A 19,931-nucleotide genomic window follows, 5' to 3' on the forward strand; every position below is an offset into this window, starting at 1 on the left:
AGCCCCGCCCCCCCCTGCCCGAGCCGAGCAGGGAACAGAGAGACGCCGCGTCTCAGCTGCTCCTGCTGCGTGCGCACCCTGACCCTCGTGGCTGACGCCGTTTGCCCCGGCCGGCGGGCCCGGTTGCCGGGGTAACCCTTCCCGCTCACCAAGCCCCGGCCGAGATCCGCACTCCCGAGAGCCCCGCCCCCCCCCGCCCGAGCCGAGCAGGGAACAGAGAGACGCCGCGTCTCAGCTGCTCCTGCTGCGTGCGCACCCTGACCCTCGTGGCTGACGCCGTTGCCCCGGCCGGCGGGCCCGGTTGCCGGGGTAACCCCGCTCACCAAGCCCCGGCCGAGATCCGCACTCCCGAGAGACCCCCCGCCCGAGCCGAGCGGGGAACAGAGAGACGCCGCGTCTCAGCTGCTCCTGCTGCGCGCGCACCCTGACCCTCGTGGCTGACGCCGTTGCCCCGGGTAACGTGACACGGGGGGGCGGGGGGGTGAGGAGCTTAGCAGAAGCCGTGGGACAATTACCTAGCTCGGGCCTGGCTGGGCAAGAAAGGCCCAGGCTTTCAGGCCTAACAAAAACGGGGAAAGGTAGGAAAAAGAATCTTCAGGTTAGAGAAAATATTTACAAATGAATCTAGTTTTTTTAAAACAATTTCATAAAAACCATTTTATTTTGCTGGAAATGTATATTTGAAAAGAAAGATGCAGAAATCAGGAAAAAGAATGGAAGCAAGATGGCGGCTACTCACCTCGGTTCAGAACGATAAGGCCCGCCCACACACACACCGATTGGTCGACCGTCAGGTCACCAAACCTCGAGGTCACTCTCGCTAATGAGCGGATAATGAGATGCTAATGAGCGGAATGTTGAAGGTTTTTCGGATACCGCGGGCGCGATTTTAGCCCGGCCGAAACGTAAATACGCTTAAGACCGTTTTGGAAAGGTAAGCTTTCTTTCGACGTAACGCACGCGTAGGTACGCTCTATAACTTTCGAGCGCATACCAGACAGACGCACACGTGAGGACAGACAGAAGGACAGACAAACAGAAGGACAGACAGATCGACTGCTTTATATATATAGATGTTAGGGATAAAACATTCAGGCACCAATCGCATGGAAAATTCCCTACAGTCTACCATTTACTAAGTGTTTCCATTTTTCCATTCCCCACCTCCCTCCTCTGCTGATGCAATAAGTCTCACTGACATGGGCATTGACATTTCTCCTGTACCTCACTCAAGTGGCCATTCCGCATGTTGGCCAGCTATTATACCACCAGAGGCACCACAGCCAATCATGATCATGTCCTTCCCTCATGTCCAGGAGCTACTGGTTAGTGATCCAATACAGGAAACCTTGCTCAGTTTTGCTCTTCCAAGCTCAAAGGCACTGAAGCTAATAACAGTACTCTTCACAATATTTTTAAAAGATCTCTAGTAATATTTGTGAGCCCTGCACCAATTCACAGGAACTGTATGCCTTAATTTGGTCTTGTTGATAGCAAAAATGCTAAAAGGAAAGTCTGCTGATTAAAAAATGGTCAAATATATTTTTACAACCAGCGGTTGTGATGAAGCTGGCTAGATATAGGTGTAGTTTTCTTCTCACCTGCAGCTTGATTCTGTTTACTGCGCAGATCACAGGACAGCAACAGACACAATAGGCTCACTATCATGGCCAGAATTTTCCCGTTGCCGAGCGTGTGGGTTTGGGGGCGGGTCGGCAGTAAAAATCCCCGAAATTGCCAGCGTGTCGGGAGCCTGCCGTCAGCCCACCGCCTCACGCTTTTAACTCAGGCACCTTTGAAGGCACAACATGGACCCGACCTGCAGAGGTGGGCGAACTCATTCAAGTAATTAACTGCTTGTTGAGAGACCCTTAAGAGAGTTTTTAACAGCAGCTTTTAACTTTAACTGCGGGAGCATGATCTCCACTTTATCTGCCATCTATTACATCAGCATGGATGCTGCTTATGCTGTCCCACCCTCGACCTCAGAATCGGACCAAGATGAGCCCCACTACCAACAACACCAGCCATACCAGCAGCAACAGCCACGACACCAGCAGCCTTCTCCTCAATGACCTGATGCTCCACAGGAGGGAGGTACCATAGGGCTGCACCGCGCCTGAGGTGATACCCCCAACACAGGGTATACAGGCAGAGGATGAGCTTCCTGGACATGACTGAGCAGCAGCGCTTCAGGAGGCTCAGGCTATCGAGTCAGATCATTGCAGACATTTGTAGCTTGCTGGAACAAGACCTGTTGCCCAGAGTACCTGGTGGACATGCTTTACCAGTGGCTGTCAACTTCTTCACTTCAGGCTCCTTCCAGGGATCTGCAGCAGACATTTGCGGGATCTCGCAGTCGGCTGCTCACAGATGCACCACCCAGGTGACCGATGCCATGTTTCACAAGTCAGCCAATTATGTCAACTTTGCCACTGATGAAGCCAGTGTTACTGAGCGGAAGCTTGGCTTTGCGGCTCTGGCTGGCTTCCCACAGGTGCAGGGCGTCATCGACTGCACACAAGGCACCCCCACATCACCCAGGAGTGTTTGTGAACCGCAATGTGCAGCTCACCTGCAACCATAAAAAGATCATCATGCATCATGCGCCAGATTCCCTGGCAGCTGACATGACTCTTTCGTCCTGCGCCAGTCCACCCTCCCTCAGCTCTTCACTCTTCTAAACAGGCTTATCGGCTGGCTGCTTGGAGACAAGGGTTATCCAATGAAGACATGGCTCATGACACCCTTGAGGAGGCCAAGTACTGAGGCCGAGGAGCGTTATAATGACAGCCACATTTCCACCAGATGTGTCATAGAGCAAGCAATAGGCATGCTGAAGATGCGCTTCAGATGCCTTGACAGATCTGGAAGAGTCCTTCATTATGCACCAGCCAGGGTGTCAAGAATCATCGTCGTTTGCTGCACGCTGCACAACAGCGCACAGCAGCGAGGATTGGAGCTGCAGGAGGAGCAAGACACAGAGAGCACAGCCTCTTCAGAGGAGGAGGAGCAGGTGGAAGACAAGGCGGAGGAACCTCATATGGCGATGGCACCAGCAGCGGCGCACATTGCTGCCCCAGAGGCTCGGGATGGCCTCATCGTGGACAGATTTACTTAACTTGCTCCAATGCACCCATATAGCTGCCACATGCTGTACTAAGTTCCCCCCCCACCCGCAACAGCACCATAAAGCATCCCTACAATGACCAAGCCATTCCTCTCACCCAAAACCCCAGTGCTCGAGGTTAAGTCATGTTTCACCATTCACTCCAAGTGACACTCATATAACTGAAACCTAACACTAACATTTGTTCATACACCCATGTACATAACCTTGTGCATCTACTTTTGTGTCCTTTTTCTTTTCCGAGTGCTTCTACAAGGTGCAACCCCTGTGGCTTCAGCAGAGGTAGAAGCAGCCTGCTCACTTCTCTGCTGCAACTAGTTGGACACTTTTGCACCTCTGGGTTTTGGAGCCTGACATGGCCCCGTCAAAGTCTGCTCCTCCTGCAACTATGCAGAGGTAGACACGGCCATCGGGATCCGAGGAAACATGTGGAGCTCTGACTGAGGGGGAGGCAACGGGGAGAAGTGGGAGCACTTTGAGAAGAGCCCCCACTTCCATGTCTCCTCTCACCATCATCCCTCTCAAGGGCCACCCGCACTAACCTGCTAGCAAGGAGCTGGCGAGCACCTTGCTGCACAGCGGTGGGGTGATGAGCGCCCAAGTCTATGTTTATATCCCTCCTAGAGATGAGGTCTATGAGCACCTGCCATCTGTTGTCCACAGCTAGCATGTGCTCATGTGACTGGCGCATTTGCTGCTCCATGCAGGTGGCCATCCTTTCCATGGAACAGCACATCGTCGCCATCACCTGCGATATGGTGGTGCTCGTGTTGGCGATGGACTCCTCCATTCTCTGCACATTTGCAGACATCATGGCTGCAAAAGATGCCAGAGCCTCGTGCAATTGTCGCTGCCCCTCCAAGATCACCCTCTTTTTCGATGGCCCCCGAGGCTCAGCGTCTGCATGCAGCTCAGCAGAGCTTGGAGTGTCCTGCGCCCTCCGGCGAGGAATCTCCACTGCTGTCCCTGTCAACACCACCTGCTCTTGATCACTTGTGAAATGCGAGACACTTGGTAACAACACTACTCTATCTCGCACAGGACCCACCGAGGTGTACGTATCTGTGCTGGTGCTGGGTGCGCTTGGGCCTGCTGACGCTGCACCCTCAGAGGCTGGAGCTTCCTCTGAGGAGTCGTCTTCCTCCTGCGGCTGGACAGTGGTGGGGGGCACAGTTGATGGACCTGTGGGAGAGTAAAGAGATGAATTAGAAGTGTTATATTAAGAATGGGTAACGTTACCATTTTGCACATGATGACATTTCACTGACTGCTGACATCAGTTACTATATGAGTGACTGCTGTATGCCATGTGGCTGTATGAGATGTGATTCTCTCACCAGGTTGCTGGGATGTCCCCCTCTCTGTCTCCCACCGCCAGTAGCTCTGCAACTCGCGATATCTCCAGGGCCCCCTTCTCTGCTGGAGTCAGTTGCATCAATACTGGAGTGCCACCTCTGGTTCACTGCCTCTCCCTATTGTTCTGGGCTCTTTTCTCCTGCAAGGAGGGAAAGAAGAGAACTTTGAGTGATAGTGATGGAATGAGTGTAAGGAATGGATGGGTTACATCTGTAGAGGGTGACTATAAGGGAGTGGGGTGCCAATGCCAAATGGCCTCCTTCTGTTGTGTTACTTTCCATGATTGCATTAGGATGAGGGTGTGTGTCATTGGTGGTTAGTCAGATGGGGATGTGAGTATGTACATAGAGAGAGAGGGATGGGTGGACCTGCAAGGTATGTTGGTGTGAGGAATGATGTGCAGGAGTAGGCAGTAGGCTTGGGAAGGCAAAGTGATGGGGATGTGGTGACAGGCACATCAGGATGAAGGTGAGTGTGGCATTGCACTCACCTTTCCTGACCTCATGAGATCATTGAATCATTTCCTGCACATAGAAACAGAGAAACATAGAAACATAAAAGATAGGAGCAGGAGTAGGCCATTCGGCCCCTTGAGCCTGCTCCGCCATTCAATGCCTTAACTTTATACGCTAATCTCTTATGCGGGACCTTATCGAAAGCCTTCTGAAGGTCCAAATTTCACTGGATCCACGTCCTCCTCACCACATCCCTGCTGTTGACCTCCTCTGCTATCTCCAACCAGGCCCTTTTGGTGTCTTTGGGAGGTCTTTTGCGCCTATCTGCAGGGAACTGGACCTCCCTGCGTGCTCTCACTGCCTCCACCAGAATGTGCAGGGATGCATCACTAAATCTGGGTGCAGCCCTGTGCCTTTGTGTATCCATATTTTAACGTTTGGGACAGCACGCAGACGTTTGCAATTGACTTTGCACACTCCTTTAGAAACCTTCAAATGATTTGTGTGCAAGGCTGCATTAAATATCGGCGCTGGAAACGAGTCATCGATGTTGTCATTAGACCTGCTCCATTTAATTGGGCCGGGAAACGCGCATGACTGCTTTAAGTGGGGCCATTAAGTTAAAGTCGCACTGAACAACGCTTCGAGCAAAACATTGCGTGCCCGACCCGCTACACAGCCTGCACACACCCGACCCGACTCCAAGGTAAAAATTCCGGCCCACATGTTTATATGGCCCAGAATTAAGTGGCATGAGTTGGATTGTTTTCCTCACCCTTCAGCTCCAATTAATTTAGTGCTGCAAATTGCTGGAAGTGAGAGTTAATAATGGTGAGGTCAACGGGGCACATGGGACTTTGGCGAGCGAAGGGATCAACAGTTTATCTCCTTAACCTATGAAATTTAAGTATTTAAATGGTTACCAATGCTCTGAGTTGCAGCTTGGACATCTGATTAAACAAGGTTTGTCACGGGATTACGCGCAGGAAAATGTGTAGTTCAAGGTTTTTTGCCGATGGAATATGACACATAAGCATATGAATAAGACAGCCTCCTTCCTGCCCAGAGTTCAGATTATTATTCGTTTTTAATTCATGAAATTCAGGAACCGAAGGCAGCTGCTGCTTACACGCGAAAGCTACATTTTATAGCAATTCAAAGCTGTGTCACTTGTGGAATCAGCATGGTGATTGTTGGATACTTACAGATTAGTGGACCCACATACTTTGGGGGGTGGTGGGTGCAGTTAACTCTGACTCCTGACAAGCTGAAATGAATTTAGAAATTACTTTACTCCCAGCCAGAAACTAAAATCAATTCAGCAAATCAGTTTAATCTGTTAAACAAATCAATTTAACTTGTAAATTAACAACAGAAAATGCTGGAAAAACTCAGCAGGTCAGGCAACATCTGTGGAGAGAGAAATAGAGTCAACGTTTCAGGTCAAAACTCTTTGTCAAGACTGAAAAAGCACAGGAAATGAAACAGATTAAAGGATCAACAGTCTATCTCCTTAACCTATGAAATTTAAGTATTTAAATGGTTACCAATGCTCTGAGTTGCAGCTTGGACATCTGATTAAACAAGGTTTGTCACGGGGTTACGCGCAGGAAAATGTGTAGTTCAGGGTTTTTTGCCGATGGAACATGACACATAAGCACGTAAGGACCGCTCCCTCCGAGACACCCTAGTCCGCTCCTCTGTCACCCACAGCTCCCCTTCCCCTTCGCCCGGTACCTTCCCGTGCAAGCGCAGGAGGTGCAACATCTGCCCTTATACCTCCCCCCTTCCCACTGTCCAGGGCCCGAACACCCCTTCCAGGTGAAACAGCGATTTACTTGTACTTCTTGCAATCTAGTATACTGTATTCGCTGCTCACGATGTGGTCTCCTCTACATTGGGGAGACGAAACGCAAATTGGGTGACCGCTTTGCGGAACACCTCCGTTCAGTCCGTAAGGTTGACCCCGAGCTTCCGGTCGCCTGTCATTTTAATTCACCACCCCATTCCCACTCAGACCTCACTGTACTCGGGCTCTTGCATTGTTCCACGGAAACCCAGCGTAAGCTCGAGGAACAGCACCTCATCTTCCGATTAGGCACTTTACAGCCTTCCAGACTCAATATCGAGTTCAACAATTTCAGATCATAACCTCAGCCCCCATTACATTTTTACTTATATTTTTTATTCCCACCTTTGTTTTGGCCCTCCCCCCTTTTTTTTCTCTCCCACATGGCAGCTGCCTCCCATTCTGCCAGCGCATTTCACACCTAATCTAGAGCCGTCTTTTGTCTCCACTAGTCCTATCACCATCTCATCTCGTTTTGAATACCTCTTAATGTCTCTTCACTTCTCTTTTGTTCTCTCCCAGCCCCCAGACTGGCCTTTTAATCTGTTTCATTTCCTGTGCTTTTTCAGTCTTGACAAAGGGTTTTGACCTGAAACGTTGACTCTATTTCTCTCTACTCGGTTGTTGCCTGGCCTGCTGAGTTTTTCCAGCATTTTCTGTTGTTAATTCGGATTTCCCGCATCTGCAGTATTTTGCTATCGTCAATTTAACTTGCATCCTGTTTGTGTGCTTTATGTGGCATGTGCAGAACAATTTTCATTGGAAACATAAATTACCCCATGAACAGGGTCGTTATGCTGTTGAATAGCGGCCCTAACTTTCTGCAGCGAGTTTAATTAGTTTTTACAGCACAAACGCAGCAATTTCTTGACACTCGTGGGGAGGTTGATGGCGAAATCCTTTTTGTGAGGCTAACAGGTGGAGCAGCGCAAATTGTCCAGCAACTTTTGCCGATTCGCAACTCGCACTGTAGCTCTCCCTCGCCACAAATTGCTGGATTTTTTACACACTAATAACGGCGTGCACCTTTAACATGCCATTATTTTGCCAGAAGATTCTGGCCCATTAAATTTACACCCACCCACTCAAAAGGAAAGGGCTTCAAACTAATTAGTCGGGGGGGAGGTTTCTAGAGAGCAAATAATAGAAATGACAACAGAGAAGGTCATAGACTTAGGTAGCAGTGGGGGAATTAAAAATCAGAATGTGTCAGGAAGGGACAGAAGGTATGGAGCAAAAAGTAAAGTACTAAAAAGGAAAAAAACAGGAACTAAGTGTTACAAAACATATTTGAAAGTTCTTTATCTGAATGCACGTAGCATTCGTAACAAAATGAATGAGTTAACGGCACAAATAACGACATATGGGTATGATCTTGTGGCCATTACAGAAACATGGCTGCAGGGTGACCATGACTGGGAATTAAACATACCAGGTTATTTAACAATCAGGAAGGACAGGCAGGAAGGGAGAGGAGGTGGGTGGCTATGTTAATAAAGGAAGGAATCACTATAATGCAGAGAAATGATATTGGGTCAAAGGAGCAGGATAGTGAAACAGTTTGGGTGGAGATAAGGAATAATAAGGGGAAAAAAACACTCGTGGGTGTAGTCTATAGGCCTCCGAACAGTTGCAACTCTGTTGGACGGAGTATTAATCAGGAAATAGTTGAGGCTTGTAATAAGGGAACAGCTATAATTATAGGGGATTTTAATTATCATATTAACTGGACAAATCAAATTGGGCAGGGCTGCCTTGAGGATGAGTTCATTGAGTGTATTAGGGATGGGTTTCTTGAGCAGTATGTAACTGAGCCGACCAGGGGGCAGGCAACCTTAGATTTGGTCCTGTGTAATGAGACAGGATTAATTAAAAATGTCCTAGTAAAGGATCCCCTTGGAATGAGTGACCATAACATGGTTGAGTTCCATATTCAATTAGAGGGTGAGAAGGTTGGATCTCAAACAAGCGTGCTGAGCTTGAATAAAGGAGACTATGAAGGTATGAGAGCGGAATTGATTAGAGTGGACTGGGAAAATAGATTAAAGGGTAAGACGGTACATGATCAGTGGTGTAAATTTAAGGAGTTATTTTACAACTTCCAAAAAATATATATTCCACTGAGGAAAAAAGGGTGTAAAAGAAAAGATAGCCATCTGTGGCTAAGTAAAGTAATTAAGGATAGTATCCGACTAAAAACAAGGGCATATAAGGTAGCCAAATCTAGTGGGAGGATGGAAGATTGGGAAGTCTTTAAAAGACAGCAAAAAATAACAAAAAGATTGATTAAGAAAGGGAAGATAGATTATGAAAGTAAATTAGCAAAAAATATAAAAACAGACAGTAAAAGTTTCTATAGTTATATAAAAAGAAAAAGGGTGGCTAAAGTAAATGTTGGTCCCTTAGAGGATGAGACCGGGAAATTAATGGTGGGAAACATGGAGATGGCAAAAACACTGAACAATTATTTTGTATCAGTCTTTACAGTAGAGAACACTAAGAATATCCCAACACTGGACAAACAGGGGGCTCTAGGGGGGGAGGAACTAAATACGATTAAAATCACTAAGGAAGTGGTACTTGGTAAAATAATGAGACTCAAGGCGGATAAATCCCCTGGACCTGATGGCTTGCATCCTAGGGTCTTGAGGGAAGTAGCGGTAGGGATTGTGGATGCATTGGTAATAATTTTCCAAAACTCACTGGACTCAGCAAAGGTCCCGGCAGATTGGAAAACTGCTAATGTAACACCCTTATTTAAAAAGGGTAGTAGGCAGAAGGCTGGAAACTATAGACCTGTTAGCCTAACATCTGTGGTTGGTAAAATGTTAGAGTCCATTATTAAGGAGACAGTAACGGGACATTTGGATAAACATAATTTAATAGGACAAACTCAGCATGGTTTCATGAAGGGGAAGTCATGTTTGACAAATTTGCTGGAGTTTTTTGAGGAAGTAACATACAGGGTGGATAAAGGGGAACCAGTGGACGTAGTGTATTTAGACTTCCAAAAGGCATTTGACAAGGTGCCACACAAAAGATTATTGCTCAAGATAAAAAATCATGGGATTGGGGGTAATATTCTGGCGTGGGTGGAGGATTGGCTCTCTAACAGAAAGCAGAGAGTTGGGATAAATGGTTCGTTCTCAGATTGGCAACCAGTAACTAGTGGTGTTCCGCAGGGGTCAGTGCTGGGTCCCCAACTCTTTACAATCTATATTAACGATTTGGAGGAGGGGACCGAGTGTAACATATCAAAGTTTGCAGATGATACAAAGATGGGACGGAAAGTAGTGAGTGAGGAGGACATAAAAAACCTGCAAAGGGACATAGACAGGCTAAGTAAGTGGGCAGAGATATGGCAGATGGAATACAATACTGGAAAGTGTGAGGTTATGCACTTTGGCAGGAAAAATCATAGAGCAAGTTATTATCTTAATGGCAAGAAACTGGAAAGTACTGTAGTACAAAGGGATCTGGGGGTCCTGGTGCACGAAACTCAAAAAGTTAGTATGCAGGTGCAGCACGTGATCAAGAAGGCCAATGGAATGTTGGCTTTTATTGCTAGGGGGATGGAATATAAAAACAGGGAGGTATTGCTGCAGTTGTACAAGGTATTGGTGAGACCGCACCTGGAATACTGCATACAGTTTTGGTGTCCATACTTAAGAAAAGACATACTTGCTCTCGAGTCAGTACAAAGAAGGTTCACTCGGTTAATCCCGGGGATGAGGGGGTGGTCATATGAGGAGAGGTTGAGTAGATTGGGACTCTACTCATTGGAGTTCAGAAGAATGAGAGGCGATCTTATTGAAACATATAAGATTGTGAAGGGGCTTGATCGGGTGGATGCGGTGAGGATGTTCCCAATGAAGGGTGAAACTAGAACTAGGGGGCATAATCTTAGAATAAGGGGCTGCTCTTTCAAAACTGAGATGAGGAGAAACTTCTTCACTCAGAGGGTGGTAGGTTTGTGGAATTTGCTGCCCCAGAAAGCTGTGGCAGCTACATCATTAAATAAATTTAAAACAGAAATAGATAGTTTCCGAGAAGTAAAGGGAATTATTGGTTACGGGGAGCGGGCAGGAAATTGGACATGAGTCTAGGTTCGGAATGGTCATGGCCCTGTGGGTAGTGGAGTGGGCCCAGGGGCCGTGTAGCCTGGTTCTGCTCCTACTGTGTTCTAATTCTGTGTTAGATTTCAGGAGATGGTTTTATTCCTGTTCCTGGCTGGGGTGGAGATCGCCTTTACAGAAGGTAAGTACTGTAGAAAATATAGGGACAGCGTGATCTCCTGGAAGAATTTCGATCGCCTAGATGGGTCGGAGAGGAATTTCCCAGATTTTTTTCTCCCAAATTGGCCATTGGGTCTTTATCTGGTTTTTCGCCTCTCCCGGGAGATCACATGGGTTCGGGTGGATGCACAGTGATAGAAGATTTGAGGTTAGGATCAGATCAGCCATGATCTTATTGACTGGTGGAGCAGGCTCGAAGGGCCGATTGGCCTATTCCTGCTCCTATTTCTTATGTTCTTATGTTGTTAAAAAAAATCAAACTACAGGTAGACTACCCTTTATCCGGACTTCCGAAAACCGAAACCCTCTAAAAACCGAAGGTTTTTTCGTTCAGCGTAAGTCGTGCGTACGACTTACGCTGAACGAAAAAACCTTCGGTTTTTAGAGGGTTCCGGTTGCGGAAATTCGGATAAAGGGTAAGTCGTGCGCACGACCCCCCGCCGACCCCCCCGCCAACCCCGCCAGCCCCGACAACCGCCGACCCCGCCAGCCCCGACAACCGCCGACCCCGCCAGCCCCGACAACCGCCGACACCCCCGCGGACCCCGCCAGCCCCGACAACCGCCGACCCCGCCAGCCCCGACAACCGCTGACCCCGCCAGCCCCGACAACCGCTGACCCCCCCGCGGACCCTGCCAGCCCTGACAACCGCCGAACCCGCCAGCCCCGACAACCGCCGACCCCCCCGCGGACCCCGCCAGCCCCAACAACCGCCGACCCCCCCCCGCGTACCCCGCCTGCCCCGACCCCCGCCGACCCCGACTGACTTACGCTGAGCGTCAGCGTAAGTCGTGCGCACGACCCCCCGCCGACCCCCCCGTGGACCCCCGCCGACCCACCTTCCGAAATCCGAAATTCTCCTTTATCCGAAACTCGGCTGGTCCCGAGGTTTTCGGATAAAGGATAGTCTACCTGTACCACATTGAAGAGAGAAAAACTACAAAAATGCAGCAGACTATATTTGAACTGTGGCTTCTACCTGTTGACGTCTTCCTCCCTTCTTTGTTCTGTTAAGTGTTATAGAGAAGCTTCTTCAGCCTGAATCTCTCAGTTCTGATGAAGGATCACGTTCAAACTGTTTATCTTTCTATTATAAATAAAAACAGTAAAATGCTGGAAACACTCAGCAGGTCAGACAACATCTGTGGAGAGAGAAACAGAGTTAACGGGGGGCGGGGGGGGCGGAATTTTAACCTAAAAAAAAACGTGTGGGTTTGGAGCATGATGGTCGTTAAATGGTTAATAATCAGATTCCCTACCTGAACCCGTCTCCAACCCACCCACATCTGGTTTTAATGGAGGTGGGACAGGAAGCAGGACAGGGTGGGCAGCCAACCCGCTGCCAGGAGGCAGGATGTCAATTTAAATATTATAATAAGGCTGGAAGCCTTTTTTTTTAACCTCAATTTTGTTTTTAACTGCATCTGGTCAGGTTTTACACATTTTGTAAAACCCAGCAGTTACAGCAAGGTGGGGATTGCTGTGTCCAGGAGGTAAGTGCCTTTACACCTACCCCCCCTTCCCCCCCACGAAGCCTCCGATTGCCTTCCCGGACCCCCACCGCCCCGCCCCACCCCACACGATCATCCTGAGGCCAGCCAGCAGAGGCCCCGAAGTGTTCTTCCCTCCGCCCCCCCACCGATGATCTTGAGGCTGGCCATGATCCTCTGGTGGCCGGCCCTGAAATGATCTTCCCTCCCTGCCCCCCCCTCCCCCTGGTCCCACAACCACCCCGATCTTCTCCGCTCCCCCCGCCCCCCCAGGTCCCACGGCGTCCCTGATCTCCCCGCCCACCACCGGCCCGGTTCCACGATGTCCCCGATCTCCCCCCCACTCCCCCCCAATCCTCACGAGGCCGGCACCGCCCCCCACCCGATCCCTCCCTCCATCCTCTGTACGGCCTAGTGCCGCAGGCCTACCAGCTCGCAGCCAGCCAGCCTCTCAATCTGGCTGACTGCAGGTGGGAAACACAGGCCTCGCATGCAAATCAGGCCCCACTGTTAAAGTCAACAGTGCCTGCAGGAAGCCCGATCCCCCTCGGAGCTCCCCCATCCCCAGTCCGCCTTCCTCCTTAAAATTCAGCCTAACATTTCAGGTTGATGACCTTTCGTCAGAACTGGAAGATGTTAGAGATGATCAGCTTTTAAGCAATAGCAGAGCCAGGGGAAATGGGGTGGCGGCGGTGGCGGGGTGGGGGGGGGGGGCGCGGTGCGGTGCAGGGAAAGATTAAAAGCGAAAGGTCTGTGATAGGAAAGGAGGGCAGCAGTGATTAAATGACAAAAGGGATGATGGTGCAATCCAAAACGGGGTGATAATGGGACAAGTAAAGAAACAAAAGAAAAATACCACAGATGAGTTCTGATGACAGGTGGTTAAAATCTAAAGTTGTTAAACTCAACCTTAAGACCAGAAGGCTGCAAAGTGCCAAGTAGAAAGATGAGGTGCTGTTCCTTGAGCATGCATTGAGTTTTATTGGAACATTGATGGAGGCCAAGGATAGAGAGATCAGAGTGGGATGGAGAATTAAAGTAGCAAGCGACCGGAAGCTCAGGGTCATGCTTGCAGACTGAACAGAGGTGTTCAGCAAAGCAATCACCCAATCTGCGTTTGATACCCACAATGTAGAGGAGACCACATTGTAAGCAGCAAATACAGTATACCAAGGTTAAGGGAAATACAAGTAAATTGATGTTTCACCTGGAAGGAGTGTTTGGGGCCCTGAATGGTGGGCAGGGAGGAGGTGAAAGGGCAGGTGTTGCATTTCCTGCGCTTGCACAGGGAGGTGCCGTGGGAAGGGGAGCACGTGTTGGGGGTGATGGAAAAGTGGACCAGGGTGTCGCGGAGGTATCGATCCCTCGAAATGCTGAAATGGGAGGGGAGGAGAAGATGTGTTTGGTGGTGGGATCACGCTGGAGGTGGCGCAAATGGCAGAGAATGATCCGTTGAATGTGGAGGCTGGTGGGGTGGAAGGTGAAGACTGGGGGACCTGATCATGGTTCTGAGAGGGAGGGGAAGGGATGAGAATGAAAGTGTGGGAAATGGGAGGGACACGGTCGAGGGCCCGGTCAAGTATGGTGGAGAGGAATCCTTGGCTGAGGAAAAAGGAAGATATTTCGGAAGCACTGGTGTGGAAGGTGGCATCGTCAGAACAGATGTGACGAGGCAGAAATTGGGAGAATAGAATAGCACCCTTACAGGAAGCGGTGTTAGAGTTAGGGCCTGAGATTCCAATCTGGCCCAATGGCATAACTGTCGCAGATCACCCAATATGGCCGGAACTTGGGGTGGAACCTGTTTCCGTCAGGATTCTGCACCATTCTGGTGAGGGAAACGGTATTCCGCCTATTTCATCCTCTCAACTGATGAACTCTCATCAGTTTAGAGCTGTTCAACGGAGGCCTCAGGCCTTGCTCAGACATAGGCAATTGATCCCTGAAGGGATTCATTTAAAATTATCACCAAATGGCTCCTTCAGGAGCTGAATGTTTTTACTTCTTTGCCCTGGGAAGGGTCTTGAGGTTCCCCTGGGAGGCTGGTTTTGGGCTCTTCTTTCTCCGCTAGTGAATCAGGATGGGCACTGATGATCTCCTTTAGCAGTGCAGGCTGCCCACCCTGACTATGCAAATAACCTCATCCTCATCATTGAGTGTGATGCCCAATATCGACGGACTTCCACCAGCACAGAGGACCTAGCGAAATTTTAGGCCCTTAATTTTGAGCTTTTCACATCTAGCGGGAAGGACAGGGAATTGGATCCTAAATGGACACAGACTAAATGAAATATCATCCATCCCTGCACAGATGGGAATAGTTTGGGAACCATTCCAATCTTGGGAGAGATTTGAACTTCTCGGTCAATTTTAAATGGGCTAAGGCGTACTGAGTGTAGTAAGATGTAGCAGAACAAGTTGTAGGAGTGCAGCTGAATCCCTTTTTTTTCAACTGTAATGGAATTATACAATAACAGAAAATTACAGGAAGAGCAAAATACGCAGTAACTCTGCATGTTTTAAAAAAAAAATACAGCCAAATTTTGAGAAATCCATACAGAAACCACCTCCAGGAAAATTTGCACAAGCTTGTAAAATTTACTGATCTTTGTACCATAATCAAAATTAATTATTTGTTGAGCATTTCTGGGTAAACCATTAACAGAAAACAGTTAAAATATATTTTAATGCACAAACAAGATCACAGTTCTAAACTGTACTCTGGATCCTAGGTGAAATCTGGCACAGTATCACATTTGTTTACTGTACTGAGCATTTTTTTAAAAACATGGAACATTTTGTGCTTGGGTCTGGATTCTGTATTTCAGTGTTATGCTTGGATCAGGAATGCCGTTCAATGGGAAGTAGTTTCATACGCTATACATTTGGATTGGAATTAAGCTTGGATGCAATATTCTGTCATTTGGAGCCATCCATGTTTATCTCTATCTATAATACAATAAAACAGTACAGTTGCACAATTTTCCTCTCTGTAACATCGTACTTGGTGTCACACTTTGGAAGTGACACTTCAGCATCACACTTTCTCATGAGGTGTCAGCCATGGCTCACTGCTAGCACGCTCGCCACAGTCAGAAAGTCATGGCTTCATGTTCCACTCCAGAAACTTGAGCGCACAATCTAGGCTGACACTCCAACGCAGTACTGAGGAAGGTGCCATCTTTCAGAAGAGATGTTAAACCAAGGCCCAGGTGGATGTAAAAGATCGCATGGCACTATTTCGAAGAAGAACAGGGGAGTTCTCCCCAATGTCTTGGCCAATATTTATCCCTCAACCAACGTCACAAAAACAGATTAAAACAGGTCATTATTTCATTGCTGTTTGTGGGGGCTTGCTGTGTGCAAATTGGCTGCCGTGTTTCCTACATTACAAAAATTATATTTTGTAACATATTCTGATTGGTTACAGCACCTGCCTTTATTTTGTTATACTGATAATTCAAACACAAGTGTTGTTCATTAAAACAGATTTATTAGCATATCTTTATTGACCTACCTGCAGTAGGTAAAGAAAATACATAATTTTCCAAAAACAAAAAAACATTTACTTCACTCTCTCTGGGAGATCTCTTAAAGGAAGGGGCACCAGAGCAAATATTAAAGAGTGTCCTGTGTAAGCACTTTCAGAGTACTGCCATGTGTAACCCCAATAATAAAATTATAAATTCTTAAAGGAAATAAAATTGGAAAAGGCAGATCACTGGCCACCAAAGCTGTTCCCACTAGTTGATGGTACAAGGACTAGGGGACACAGATTTAAGGTTTTGGACAAGAGATACAGGGGGGATGTGAGGAAAAACTTTTTTACGCAGCGAGTGGTGAGGACCTGGAATTCGCTGCCGACGGAAGTGGTGGAAGCGGAGACACCCAATGTTTTCAAGGGGAGACTGGATAGACACTTGAGGGAAATAAACTTGCAGGGCTATGGGGATAGAGCGGGGGAATGGGACTGACTGGATTGCTCTAGAAAGAGCCAGCACGGACTTGATAGGCCGAATGGCCTCCTTCTGTGCCGTTATGACTCTATGGCCTAAAAATTTGGTTGCTTTGCGCCTCCCGTTAACGCCCTAAAGGCCGCTATCGGGACACAAAGCAACTAGCGCCCGGGCACGGCACTGCCCACGCCTCCCGCAAAATTCAGCGGGAGGTTAGTGGTGGCGCTAACCGGTAGCGCCCTGCGGTGCTGCGCCGCTGGCGATGACGTCATTGGCGTGCGCAGTGCCCCACTCGCCCCGGCCACGATCTTCGGGAGCGCCCCCTGACTTACCGCCGGACGCTATGTCCGACGGGGTCAGTGGGGCATACCTGCGGCCGGGGAGGCGCAATTTAAAGGCGAGGTGTGGGGCGGCCATTTTTGTTGCTGGCCGCCTGCCAGCACCTGCCTGCGCTCCCGTCCCAGACCTCCCGAAACGCGTCCCCGCCCCGCAGAGTGCTGGCTGCGCTCCAAGAGCCCGGCACTTCCCTTGAGTGCCGGGCTCTTTTGCCTGCACTCCCGATCCCCGGGAGCCCAGCTGGGCCCCAGGTCGCGCTGCACAAGGCCCCTACCCTTTAAGAAGGGGAGGAAGGCCTGCGGCACATAACACCGCAATATTGACTCACAGTGCCCCAAGAGGGATGTGGGGCGCTTCCAGTAGCATCCCGCTTCCCTCTTGGGGCGCAACCACTCAATTTCCGGCGCGGGGATGCTAATTTTTCCGGGGCGCTGCATTTAGCGCCCCGGCGAAGTTAGCACCCCAATTGGGGCACTACTCAGTTTTTAGCCCTATGACTCCTGCTGTGACAAGCTTCTGAGGCCTGCCACAGCAAGTCTCCACCCCCAGAATGATGCAACACCCCAGCGGAGGCGAGGAATCCTGCCTCTTGTATGTAAAAGGCTCCGGGACCAGAAGTATAGCCAGGTTCAGGGGCCAGATTGAAGTCCCCGCCATAGAAGCACCCCAAAACAAGGCGGAGAGGAAAACCTAGGCCATTTACTCCTTCTCTACTTCTACGCCGTAGCAACCCCTCCCTGTAGCAACAGCACAACCTTTGACTGACTTACTATGAGCGACGCCAAGGGAGATCTACTTGCATTAATGTTATAATACAGTATTTCCCTTTGACTATTAAAGGGTTTCTTTTTTCAGCTTTTGAAGTTGACACTTCTTTCATTTAATCTCTGCAGAGCAGGTTGTGGTCACATTTCTAAGGGATGCCTCTTATATAAATTATAACAACAAAAAAATATACAGGAACTGTATTCTTAGAATAAAGCTAAAGGTTTAATTAAAAAATGTTCAGAAATGCAACAACAGTCTTCAAAAGATATAAACTTACAAAAAGGATCCTCAGATTTCACTTTTTGTCATTTTGTGGTTTTCAGGGTTTTTATTTTCGTAATTTCCTTTGATCTACAAATCTGTACACCAGGCTGGGCATCCATTTAGTTTTTGTTTCTTGTCCATTCTGCAGGTGCAGTGCTCGATGAAGCCACTGGTAAAGTTCTGGTTGTGCAAGATAAAAATAAGGTTAGTGGAATATTAATGATCCATTGACATTCTTGCCAGGTAAGCATGACCATGTTCCCAGAAAAATGTCATTTACTGGGGCATGACAACATTTGTTTGATTGTTGCTGGCAAAACATCTAATGAGTCACCTATTTATGTACTGGTCAGTTAATTCATGCCTACCGTGATGCACTTGCTGTATTTAAGTGCTCTTATTTTTGGAGATTAGGCAAAGCTGTATTTTACCTTTTGAGCGTACACACTTAACCTACAAATAGCCTAGCAGCTCATGACACAAACCCGTACACTGTCTGGAATTTCCACACTGCACCGAATACAAGAATGAGGGAAACCTATTCACCACGACTTTGTACATACTGCATTTATTATGCTCAAGTCCACCATCCGAACATCTCACCCTGGCAAACTACATTCTCCAGATTTGAGAGCTAGGATACAAATTAACAGCTCCCTGTTGCAACACGTACCACAGGTCTTGCACAGGAATTTTTGTGAAAAACCTGGTTTATTTTTGTGGAGGGGGAAGGTATGAAAAAATATCAATAAATATATTTACCTATCATCTCAATTTCCTTTGTGAAAGTCTGTCGTTTTTTAAAATTAATCTGATTAGGTGCAATAGAGCAATTAAAAAATAAATAAGCATGAGCTCTGCGATCCTACACTCCCAGTGGAGAACCATATAAAGGGAGCTCAGGCTGGGAAAATGGCTACAACACAGCAAAGCTACTGTGCATTCCACAGATTGCATTCCTATTTTCCCAAGTGATGACTGTATGGGAGAGCAATACAAAAAGGCCTTCCTCCCCCTGCCCTGCAAGAGTCTGTTTCTGTTGCTCATGGAAACAGCAGATATATGAATGTTATATGTGCCACAAGCAACATATTCATTTTAATAAATGGATTTTATTTCCTGCCCTGGGAGTAAGTATCACTAACAGTCGGGAGTTGATGCATGAGGTAACACCGTTTAATTGATAGAGTTTGCACTGATGGGCTGAATGGCCATTTCTCACCTTTCTTTTCATATTTCATATTCAAAGACCGCGATTTCCCATGCCTCGGTGGTTCTGTGGCGGGCGACGTTGTTGGCGGGTTCTGACCCCACTGCTGGCTCCAGCCTGCTGTGTAGAATGATTTTACATTGATTGGGCTTGTTAAGCCCACCCAGCGCGTTTGCTGGCCAATTGAAAGAAGTGGTTCTGATGATGTCAGTGATGATACGTCATCAGCCGGTTTCCTTAAAGGGACCATGCGCAAATTGATTTTGACAGTTGTGCTGTCAGTGTTCTACAGCATTGAGGTGCTGTACAGAGGTGCAGGGCTGCACTCAGGCTCTCCCATGTCACAGCACACAGGGAGGTCCTCTTCCCTTCCAATGGGCGGAAGAGACCTCCCCAGAAGTCCAACACAGCCTGATTACACATTGCACAGGAGGACACAAGCAAGGATGCCATCAGGAGGACCAGGCTGCCGTGGCGCAAACCTTTCAATGATCTCAGTAGATCACAAAACGTTAGTACAAAGCCACACTCAACCTCATCCTGCTGTGCCTCTCATCACATCCCCATCACTCTGCCTTCCCTACCCTACTCCTGCACATCCTTACTCACACCTACATACCTTGCACCTCCACCCATCCCTCTCTATCTACATTATCACTTCCCCATCTCACCAGTCACCGCTCACACTCACCCTCATCCTAGTCCAATCATAACAACTAACAATACACAAGGGTAGGCACTTGGGTGTTTTAGCCAATGTTCATGTAAAGTTTCTGTTAATGTGGTGTCAAACATTGAAACCTTTGGATGTTCTTGGATGGA

The 19,931-nt window shown here is 48.2% G+C and overlaps 1 protein-coding gene across 1 annotated transcript in view; it reads left to right on the forward strand.

Annotated features, from left to right (window-relative positions):
* Positions 1-19,931, forward strand: part of nudt6 (nudix (nucleoside diphosphate linked moiety X)-type motif 6) — a 176,484-nt gene that overhangs the window by 70,758 nt on the left and 85,795 nt on the right. The window contains 1 exon segment of the mRNA XM_086009642.1: positions 18,048-18,103. Within this exon segment, the coding sequence (XP_085865768.1) occupies positions 18,048-18,103 (56 nt within the window).

This window comes from Somniosus microcephalus, chromosome 2 (assembly GCF_052327205.1).
Source record: "Somniosus microcephalus isolate GS21.2 chromosome 2, FLI_Smic_1.0, whole genome shotgun sequence".
NCBI lineage: Eukaryota > Metazoa > Chordata > Chondrichthyes > Squaliformes > Somniosidae > Somniosus > Somniosus microcephalus.